The 11,697-nt window shown below is 36.6% G+C and overlaps 1 protein-coding gene across 1 annotated transcript in view; it reads left to right on the forward strand.

Moving 5' to 3' along the window:
- Positions 1–11,697, forward strand: part of CUNH8orf34 (chromosome unknown C8orf34 homolog) — a 291,185-nt gene that overhangs the window by 46,723 nt on the left and 232,765 nt on the right. Inside the window, exons 2-3 of the mRNA XM_011364628.1 lie at positions 2,425–2,572; positions 7,446–7,577. Coding sequence (XP_011362930.1) covers positions 2,425–2,572; positions 7,446–7,577 — 280 coding nt within the window. The remainder of the gene's footprint in view (positions 1–2,424; positions 2,573–7,445; positions 7,578–11,697) is intronic.

Raw genomic sequence — 11,697 nt, forward strand, 5'->3', positions numbered from 1 at the left:
AAGTGGACCCGAACATTCAAATCCGGGTTGTTCAAGGGACAGCTATGATCTAAAACTAGCCTCTTGCCCACACAAGATGCCCAGCATACCCTACTGCAAACATTAACTGTTTTCATTTTGCTTATGCCTGGTTTGTCCTATCTTTACTTTCATATATTCATTAATGGAATATAAAGATATCCAAAATTAGTTTTTAGACTGATGATATTTTAAAAAATTGATTATATTATGACTCTGTCCATCTTCTAAAGTCAATGTAAAAAGGGGAAAAAATACCCATAAAAACTTTCCATATAATTCAAAAGGTAAATAAGAAAAGTGCATGAAATCTTAAAAGGTTTCGGGATAGAGATTGTGGCTTTAAAGCCCTGTTGTCTGACCTGATCTTGTTCTATCTGCGTGCCCAGCCCTCTGTGACAAGAATAATCTAGATAGTCCTTCTATTTATTTTTCTCTCTCATTTTTTCATAGCTTTCGTAATGCTCAATGAATTTAATAGAACATAACTCATCTCTTCTACAAAATGTTTTAAATTGCATTCTACTGATTTATAATTGGGGTTTGAACCCTGCAATTACCACAATAGAGGAATCAGCTCTTTAGTTATGACTATAATAATAGATATTTTAAATAGTAGAAATAAAGAAGCCCCGTGTCAACGGGTTTTTGCCTACCTCTTTTTCAGAATATAAAAGAAAGTATTACATTTGTCTGATAAATATTTTTCTTCACAATGTATTTATGGTAGAATTCCTTTGCTCCTTTTACTTCCAACTCTATCTGCATACTTCTTAGATACCTTGAATTATTTTATCCATGTCTCTAAGATCGCCTTGGAATCCTGTCATCTGCGAATTACATTTAGCCTCTACGCAGTTAAATCTGTGTGTTTTTAGACTATTACAAATGTCAACAAGTATCTCTGAGATATCACGAAAGTAGTTTCTTGTATAGATCGGAAGAATATATTTTGCTAGCCTAAGAAATCTATGGATGCTTTAATTATTGTTTATTAGGACAATGAGGGACTTTAGTTACTAATATTTACCTGCGGTCTATAAGCCAAGCATTCATTCATTCATTCATTCATTCATTCAGCACCACCTATGAGCTCCGTAGAGTTCCAGGCTCTAGGAAGGGAATGGAAATTAAACTAGGCCAGTTCTTGCTCTTAGTGATCTCGTAGGGAAGGAGTAGAAAAGAAATGAGCAGATATTAAATGAGATGGTTCTGGAGAGTGCTAAATGCTGTGAAGAAATAATGAAATGATAAAGATTTCTGAAATCTGGTATCTAAGAAGTTATCACGGGAGACAAATGATGGCGAGCCAGCAGCGTGAACATCTGAGAGAAGAGCATTCGAGGCAGAGGCAGTAGGCTACCAACAAAAAAAGACAGTGGAATGGGAAATTTATTTCCAGTATCCCTTCTGTTAGCACTCGAGTATCTGATCTTTTGGCCTGCTCACAAGGACCGCTGCCTCTCACAGATCCTGAACTTAAAATGATAATTCACAGACTAGAATTTTGGGCGAAATCCAACCAAATGAAATGTGACTGATAGGAATGTAAAGTGGTGCATGCAAGTTCACAGACGCCCTTCCACAGCACAAAATGATCCCCGTGTGGCTTGGCAGCGGTTCACATGAGAACAATCCAGGCCTTCTAGCTGACCGCAAATTGGAGCTTGCTCTTTGCTGTTCCTGACTGGCAAAAAAAAAAAAAAAAAAACCAGTGTGTAGACATGACCCTTAGTCAGATTTATGCCCAATTTAGGGCATCATTAGAGCTGTCCAAAAATGGAGCAGCTTGTTTGGCAGGTAGAGAAATCTCCATTGCTTAACTTAGTAAGAAAAAGAAGAAAGAATGAGTATCCATCAGGGTTTTTGGAGAAAGAGAATTTTTTTTTGTTTGGAGCCCAGTTTAAGACACTTTCTGGTTTCTGTGATTCTGTGACTTGTTTCTTTCGTTCTAACACAATTTTTTTTTTTCATTTGGGGATATTTATAGGTGGTTAAGAAGGAAAAATAACATTGGTATATAAGCTACATGGCGAGGTTTATCAAAACTGTAGCTTATAATGACATCTCTCACAATAGTAATCCTAAATTGTAAATTCATAGACTATAATTTTTAAAAGAATTTAGATTAAATTTACAGTATCGTCTTTGGCCAATTACAGTTATAAAAATAAAAATAAATGAACACATCTTGGCTTTGCCATGTGTTTACTGTGTAACACAGGTAATTTATTTTTCAGTTTCCTCAAAATGAGGATAATAACTTGTATATGCCTGAGAAGATTGTTATCGGAATTAAATTAATCGGTGCATATAAAACAGAGCAGTACCTGGCAATATTGTAAGTGCTGTGTGAGTGTTCATCATTATTGTTAGATGTAAACGTATGCTCTATTCTGCCTTCAGGAATTAATGACCAAGTTAATCACCGAAACACCTGAGCAGCCAATCCCGTTTCTCATTGACCATCTTCAGTCTAAACAAGGAAATCGTGGGCAGCTTCAAAGAACTTTATCTGGATCTGCAGCTCTCTGGGCAGAAAGTGAAACATCAGGTAAATGAAAAATTATATTTTACAGTTAAATTTGATATATTTAATGTAAAACTTTACGAAAGTCTTTGTGATTATAATGCGATAAATCTGGGTTGTTACCTAAGATTTAATGTTTTGAGCTGTGACTTCACCTATATGTTCAAATTTGTCATAAAATATTCTTGAATTTGAATATATTGTTATGTGGTATGTTTGAAAATATGAGACTTTGTATATTAAATTTTAATAGAAATAAAGTTCAGATTTTCATGGAAAGATTTCGTTATGTATGAATTCAAGCTAATTATTCTAAGTTGTACTTATTTTTTTTCTTTTTATGAAGGATTTGAATTAAATGCTTATAGCTCCTTTGCAGCATACAAGAAACTAGGGTATGAGCTTTGGACGTACAAGAGAGGGGACTCTTGGTTTTTCCTGGCCTTACTTTCTTGCATGTAGATTCTAAGTAGCAAAAGTGTACAGGTATGGACTCTGGTTTTGTAGGCACAAAGATGTTAAGGCAGACCAGGTGAACATTTATAAGCCCAGTGGAGCTCACATTAGCCCATATTTATCAATTATAGTTTCTGGAGAGAGAGTCATATATTAAACTCTACAGCTTTAATCAGCACACGTTTAGTGTCTCATGGTTCCCATAGATCAGAAGTCTGTGCACCATTTAACTAGATCCTTTGCTGAATCTCACAAGTCTGGAAATCAAGATACTAGCTAGGTTGCATTGTTCTGGACTCTGGAATAAGAACCTGCTTCCCAGTTCATTTGGGTGGTTGGCAGAATTAACTTCCTTGCAGCTGAATGACTCAGGTCCCTGTTTTCTCACTGAATTTCAGCCCCGGGTTGCTCTCAACTTCTAGATGCCACCTACAGTTTCTTGCCATGTGGCGCTCTCACATTATGGTCACTTACTTCTTTAAGACCAGCAAGAGAATTTCCCTAATTCAAGTTTAATACGATGGAGTCCTATGTCACAACATAATTGGAGTTTTGACCTCCCATCACCTTTACCATATTCTATCGGTTTAAAGCAAATCCAACATCCTGTCTATACTCGAGGGGAAAGAATTATATAAGGCATAACATCAGGGGACAAAATCATGGGGACCATCTTAGAATTCTGACTAGCACAAATACTTACTGATTCACTGTTTAGAGAGAGCGAAAGAGGGGAGGAGATTATTATGACTCCCAGATTGCGTACTTGTGTAAAGGCATAAGTGCTCGTTTCATAAAGCAAGACAGGAACACAAGACTAAATTTATGAAGGACAATGAGTCCAGTCCTACTGATGAACTTGAATTTCTGTGGGGCATATCTGTAGACCGAGTGAGGGGGCTGGGAGAAGGCCAGTGGGAAATCACCTCTGATGCCAGAATTTTGTGTGTTTATTAAGAAGTGAGGTGGTTTGCTGAGGACACACGGATAGGGGAGATCGAAGTGAGCGATACCAGTTGTGAAAAGTCACCAAGAGAAAGGACAAAAGAGTTAGAAAAAGGAAAATAAGAAAAGACCGTCAAGCAGTTCTGGGGCCTATTTGGAGTTGAACGAATGACTTAATCATGGAAATCATTAGCAAGATGGCGATTTTTCCCTGATGGTGCCCAGAAATGCCATCAGAGGAAGGGAGGAGAGAACACAGTTAGAATGACTGACAGGACTGTGATCGTGCCGCGGTCCGGGTGGAGGGTGGAAGAACAGTTTTGCAGAGGAGTTGACTTTTGTGAGCAAATCGCGCAAGTGATCAAAGCACGTGGTCTGGCCTGAGAGGGTAGTGAGCAAGGAACGAAAAAGGTTTAGACATAAAAGCAGATCGGAGAGCCAGAGGCCTGTCGGAGGCCAGTGTCAGCGCAGGTGCCGTGAAGGTGTGAGAGGTGCAGGAGGACAGCAGGTTGTGCCGTTTGAGACTTGGGGGCTGGAATGACTCTAACTATGAGAAGATCCTGAGGGTGGCCCCGGTTTCGGAGTGCCCTAAGCACCGGGGAAGTCGAGCTCTTCAGAGTCAGGGACCAGGAAGTGGGAGGCTTAACACATGGTTTGTCCCAGGAGGTCACTCGCCAGGGTTTTATCCAAGGTGTTGCCAGGTCAAGGGAGATAGTGCCAAGGTCTGAGTGAGGCTGCGAGAGTGCCCGGGGGCAGGAGGGTGGCCGTAATGAAGCGTGACGAGTGGCATGGATGGCAGCATGAGCCCCAAGACGGGAGGGGCTTTCAGCCTAATGTCGGTGGACGGGGGAGCCCAGCCTGTGGCCAGGGCCACGTGGAGGGATGCGCGCCCTCCGATCCGGAAGCGGCAGGGGACTGGGCTCTGGTGGGAAGAAGGAGGTGGCTCTTAAGACGGGAAAGCCCGGATTCGAGGGTGCAAGAGTGACTGTTTACTACAGGGTGATCAGTGTTCCAGAGGGTAAGGGGGAAAAATTTTGGAGGGAAGAGTATGCCAGAAGGGAAGAAGGAAAGCCCAGCATAACCCTTTGGTGTGAATGGAGCTGAAGAAATTTTAATTCGGGTGACAGTAAATAATGCCGGTTTAAACCTGGACTTGTCGAATTGTTTCTTTTGGCGCATGTTCTCATTGTCGAGAAAATGTCTCAGCGTTCAAAGTATTTGGGTGTAAAACCTTTCAAAAGTCTGTCATTTAATATTGTTGAGGAGAAACCTGAAAGCAGCCTCAGTTTTATTTCTTTTTAGATAGTCTAAGTATTCTCCTTAAATACTTATGGGATTTATTTTTGCTTTATTTTTGATATTCAGAAGTTTTACCGAAGCACATCTAGGGGTCGCTTTCTTTTTCTAACTTGTCATTATATGCAGAGAATCCTTCCAGTCAGCAAACCCAGCTCTTAAGCCTACAACAGTTTTCTTGTGTTCTTGCTTGTTGCTCCTATTATATTTGTTTTGATTTCTTCTTCCGGAAAATCAGCTATGTGTAAATTGAGTGTTTTTCACCGTTTTTCATTTCTCTCATTTCATTCCACATGTATTTGCCTTTCTTTATTGACTAACTTCTGGGGAGACTTATTTGTCAAGCGTGTTCTCTGTGTCGCTGATTCAATTTTCTGCAGTATCAGTTTTCTCTTTCTCGCTTTGAACACAAATTTAAATGTTGACATTGCATTTCAGTTTCCTGTCAGTGTTTCCTTATCTACTTTTTTTTTATTCCTGGCTGTGGCTGTATTTTTATCATTGGTTTGGTTAGCCTATATCTTCTCCATTTCTTTTTATTTCGTCAAATCCATTTTCTGTCTGTTTTTATTCAGGAGACAAATTTGTCACACTCTAAAATGTGAAGGTTTTTCATAGTAAATCTTTTCTAAAACTATGAATTTCCTCTGTATCTTGAACATTACATTCTTGTTTTTTATTGAATTTTTTTTTCCTGAAAGGGTTTTTTTCCCAAAAAATTAAAATTAAAAAAAGAATATTCTATCTAGTTTTAGGTGTATCAATAAATGTGTGGGTGAGCTCTTATTTGTCCCCTCAATATATAGCATGCATCTTTTTGAATCCTTTGAAAAATGGTCGAAGAAACAAGAAATCATGGCTGCTACTAAAATGTCTAGTCTCATTTGAATCCTGTGGGTCTCTGCTAAACTGATGAGTGACTTTCTGTATCTTATCTCTTTTCAATGAACTAAATAAGAGCAATATTATCGCGCGGTTATTTTAATTAATGTGATTTTTTTTTTCTTGTCAGTAGTGGAGAATTTAAAAAGCCACAAAATCAAATATATCATTCCCCTCTGGCTCCTTTTAGCTTTTATTTGTATCATGAGATGCTATATTTTATAAACAAGATTCTTTATTCCTTTAACTATATGGCATTAGAAGAAATTGTGGTCCTAGGATGGATATAGAAAGAAAAATTCTGATAGATTGCAAAACAACATAAGGAGGTAACTCTGAGATAGGGGCAGTCATTGTGGATGTCTGGAAGTCTTTCAGTATTTTTCTGATTGGCCCATCTTTTGTCTTAATCCTATCTACTGAAATACCTCCTGGCTTCTGGCAGAACATACACCACTGTTTCTCTTCCTAGGTTTTTAGACTATTTATGCTGCTTTTGGAGGAAGAAAAAATTGGATTGTAGCTCATTAAGTGCAACCTTATGAGCATTTGAGGAACCCACATAATGTATCGTGATGTCTGTTTAGTATTTATAAGTGGGTGGCCAGAGAAAGGTGTATGAATCATTCATAAAACTAGAATAATTTGAAAACGTGTAAACATAACCAAGAAGACAGAAGGAAACTGTCCTTAAGAAGAATCTGTCTTCGTAAATAAGAAGACTAAGAGAAACTTTCTAAGATGATGAACTCTTGGAAGATCATTTATTTTGGGTGTTGGTATGACATTGACCACTTTTGAAGGGAAACTATAACTTTCAACAAAGTTGGTTGAATTAATCTTTCTTGCATGGAGAAGTGGAAAAAAATGAATGCTGAAATTTAGTTGAATATCATTGGTTTTATATGTCGTAGTGAATAATGGATGAGCTAACAGCAGTGAGTAAATTTTACTTAAATGTTAAGTTGTTTTTATTTACAACAGAATACAATGTTTTATTCTATAACATCATTTAAGGAATGTTATTTTAAGTAATGATAATCCATGCCTAAAAAGCCTTTCAAGTAATTTCACATTTTAACATGGTGTCAATTATATTAATATAGAAGCTGATTCATGTCAAACTCAAAACTAAAATTTACAGGGGAAATCAAGCAAGAAATACTTTTGAATATTAGCATTATTTTTTATATAAGGTGACCTATATGTTTTGCTGAGTATATCTGATGACTTCATATATTTAGTTTTTCATCAATTGTGAAATCACTTATCGAATTAATATATATATGTGTATATATATATATTTTTGTTTTAACAGAACTTAAAGGAACAAGAAGGGATTTCAGAAGCTACGATAAGCCTTGGCAATTAAACGCAAAGAAGCCAAAAAAGTCAAAAAGTGACCTTGCTGTGTCTAATATTTCTCCACCATCACCAGAATCCAGATCATGTAAGGAAGTTTGTCATTCAGAAATTACTTAGTGTCTGTAAGTCTGTGTTATTAAAAAAATGAAGAAAAGGTAAGAATTGAAGCCAAACTTTGAATCCAGTATTTCTGGCTATTAATACAAATTAATTTCATATTCACGTCAGTGTTAACATTGAGCTTTATTTACATCTACTCATTCATACCCTTAAGCCTGTGTAATCGAGTGAGACCTTTTCGAGTGTCATCTTTGAAGAAAGTAAGTTCCCTGGAGTGGTCCCCTTGCCTCTCATGATCAGTGGCAGCATTTTGTCATATTCAAAGCATCACCAGCCCTGTGTTTAATAAAGTATGTGAAAGCAAACCAAATCTTTTAGAGAGAAAGCAAAGGAGGTTTGTATTTTAAAGTCAACAAAATTTTATAAAATTCTTCACCCCTGATTTCTCTGCTCATTTCTTCTTACTGAAGCCTGGATATTTCTGTTTTCACTAAGTACCCTTTTTCTCTCAATATCCCGTCTCCTTTCCTGCCGCCTCACTAGCCACTGGATTCCCTCCACGCTCTGCTGCCACCCCGTATGTGTGAACACGCCAAATAGCTTAGAAGCTTATAGCAGTCCGTTATTCTTGGAAGGCAGGAGAGCTTGAAAGCAGTTATTACACATCAATATCTTGTACTTGTTACAGAGAGAGAGGTTTAATTTTAATTTCAACAGAGAAAAGAGTAAGTAGAAAATATTTGAAATTTATGAAAAGCTGTCGTGTGCTAACTGGAATCGGAATTTGGGTCATTTATGAAAGTGACTGAAAGGAACTCTTAAGTTTATCTAGTGGTACTTGTAACGAGTGTCGTGTCAATGACAAAATTTTTGTGAGAATTATGTGAAGTATTAAAAACTTCAAATGTTCTTATAAACCAGTTTAGTTTATAAAATTAGGTCCCAACATTTTTTGAGTACACAAATTTAAAATTTGCACGTGTTGTTCACAACCATATCCCCAGTAAAGTTCAACATGGTACCTGGCTCAATAATTATTTAAATGAATGAATGAATGAATGAAAGAAAGAAAGAAAGAAAGAAAGAAAGAAAGAAAGACAGACGGACAGAAAGAAAAGAAAGAAATGAACCAAGCCTCATCTCACATTTCCCTTTCCACCACCTTTGATCAGTCTTCTACTCTCTCTTCTCCCTCCCTCCCTCCCTCCCTTCCTCTCCCCCTCTCCCCCACACCCCCATTTCATCCTCTCTACCACTTTTCTTCACACACCCCCAATAATAATCCATAACCTTAGAGACTTACTACTTATAAAGGGGTCAATCCTGCATCTTGTCAACTTGAGGGTAGAATCCTAACGGCTCCTCATTCTGCAGAGCCTTTGCTGCTACGGGATGCTGCCAAGCCATGGAACGTTGCTGGTGGTCTGGCATCTGATGATAGATCTCTTTCTGTTCAGGTGACCTACTTTATTAACTGGAAATATATTGTCAAAATATATTAAATTGTTCCTGAAGTAATGGAATATCTTTTGAATATATACTATTCATTAAAGATGCATTAGAGATGCATAGTATAATATGTAAAGCATTACTAAAAAACATAAAAAGACATAACTAAAAAGTCAGAAGAGGAGTTAAAATAAGATGCTAAAATAAAGTATGATTCATCCTACCAAACAAAGACAGGAAAAGAGGAATAGATGAATAAAAAATTTGATTGGAATAATAGAAATCAAATACTAAGATGTAGGCTTAAGTACAAACGAGTCAGTAATTACAGTAAATGTAAAAGTACTAAACATCTCAGTTAACAAGCAAAGATTTTTATGCTAGATAAAAAGTACTGCTTGTTAGAAGACACATTTAGAACATAAAAACACAAACGGTATAAAATACTAAGCACAGAAAAACTTAATGGTTTGGTGCTGTCAGACCAAGTAGAATTCAAGATGAAGGGTCTACTGGAGATAAAGAGGACCCAATAACAAGGTCCCCAATGACATGCAGGGAAAAGTTTACAGAACTGGAGGGAGATACAGACAGATAGAACAAAGAAACCAAAGAATGAGTAAGGATGCGGAAGATTTGAACACCAGCAACCACCTTGACATTTATAGAACCTCTACTCAATGAAGTTGAAATATGTATAATTTTTTATTCCAGAGGGACTTTTTTTTATCAAGATAGACCATATGCTATACCACAAAAAATGATTGAAAGTACGTGGAGTGTGTTTTTTGCCAAAATGGTGTTAAATTCAAATGAAGTTATAATAACAAACCGAGAGATTTCCTTACAAATATTTCTAATTAGCACATTTCCAAATAACCCACGAGTGAAGAATAAAATCATAAAGGAAACTAGACAACACTTTGAAGAATAAAACATTAAAATTTGGAGGATGAAGATAAAGCAGTGTTTAGGAGGAAATTTATAGCTTTAAAATCCTGAATTGAGAAAAAAAGGCATAAAATCAATTATCTCAGCTTTTACTTTAAGAATATAAACAATAATGACTTAAAACAAAGATATGTTGAGAAAAAATGATAAAAATAAAGTTGAAATAAACAGATAAACAGTACAGAAAAAATCAATAAATCTTTAAGTTGATTATTTGTAAAGAGTAATATAATAGATAAAAACCTAGCAAGACTGATTTAAAAAAGAAAAGAGAAAACCCAATTACAGATATTACTAGTAAAAGAGGGGAAAAGACTACAGATTTTGAAGCCATTAGAAAGATAAATGAGGAAATAATTTGAGCAATACCGTTGATAAAACTAACAACTTAGATGAAAAGTATAAATTACTTAACAGATAGAAATTACCAAAACTGATACAACAAGAAATAGAAATATGTAAATGTCCTATATAAATTTTTAAAAATTGAATTGACTATTAAACAGTTTCTCACAAAGAGAACTTCATGCCAAGATGGCTTCACAGGGCAAGTCAAACTTTCAAAGAGGACGTAGTACCACATGCAACCCTTTCCCAAAATAGAGGAGGAAGAGAGTCCGTGTTCCAGCTGATTTTATGAGGCCTCCATAGTCCTGCTGTTAAAACAAGGACATTACAGGAAAAGAAAACTGGAGACCAATATCTCTTTATCATCACAGACATAAGATATTGTTATCAGATATTGGCAGTTTTATCGGTAAATTCATTTGGAGGAGACAGTAAATGTATTTTTAACTCATAGATAGAAACTTTTGGTGGAGGTCACAGTGAGTCAGAATTTGATTAATATAATAAAGAATTGTTCCAAATTAGCCCTGCTCAGTATATAGTAGGCTGGTTTGTGGAGTAGCTGCCTCGTATGGACCGGTGGAAGTTGCCCATCTGGCATCCTCTTGCACTAAGGATGAACTTTGCCGTAGTGATGTCACAGACTCCTGCTCTCAGATTCTGTCACCTCATGTGGGTCATATTATGTTGTGGATACCGTTCTGCTGTTTTCCATTTCTCCTGAGGATATATTTTAAAAATGTGTTTAAATTATAGCACTGAGTTTTAAGATTAAGTATAACCTAAGTAAGGGTTTTCAAACCATCAGAAACCTTTAGAGATGTTCTCATCTGAAGACTATCCTGGGCTGATTATCTCCAAAATCTCCTTTCATTATTTATAAAAAACATCTTTGAAATCACCCAGTGTACTTGATTAGACCACGATCGTACTGTGACCTTGGTTGTCCTAGATTTGGTTCCCATTATAAATTGGATATCGATTGTGTTTCAAATCGTCACAAGCTACAAAATATATATATTTTTAATTTTCCTTCGTTTCTCTTGAAATTTGCTGAAGAAAGTCCTTGGGTGTTGTGTCAGTTCTCTATGGTGATTGATGTAACCTCCCCAAAGCTCAATTATCTTAAACAACAATTTACAATTTCTCAGGATTCACTGGATTGACTAGGCAGTTCTCCTGCTGGCTTTTTCATGTCGATGCATTCAGGTGGTAGGTCTGCAGTGCTTGGGGTGATGGGCAGCTTGGCATGTCTGGTGGCCATCTGGGAATATTGATGAAGACTGATTCTTTAAAAAAATCTATGCTCTTATTTTGTAACATTAAAAAAGAGAAATCTTGCTGCTATATGGTAATAGCTAGGAAAATTAGATAATTCAATGATACAAATTAGAGAA

Source organism: Pteropus vampyrus, unplaced genomic scaffold, assembly GCF_000151845.1.
Source record: "Pteropus vampyrus isolate Shadow unplaced genomic scaffold, Pvam_2.0 Scaffold99, whole genome shotgun sequence".
NCBI classification, from domain to species: domain Eukaryota; kingdom Metazoa; phylum Chordata; class Mammalia; order Chiroptera; family Pteropodidae; genus Pteropus; species Pteropus vampyrus.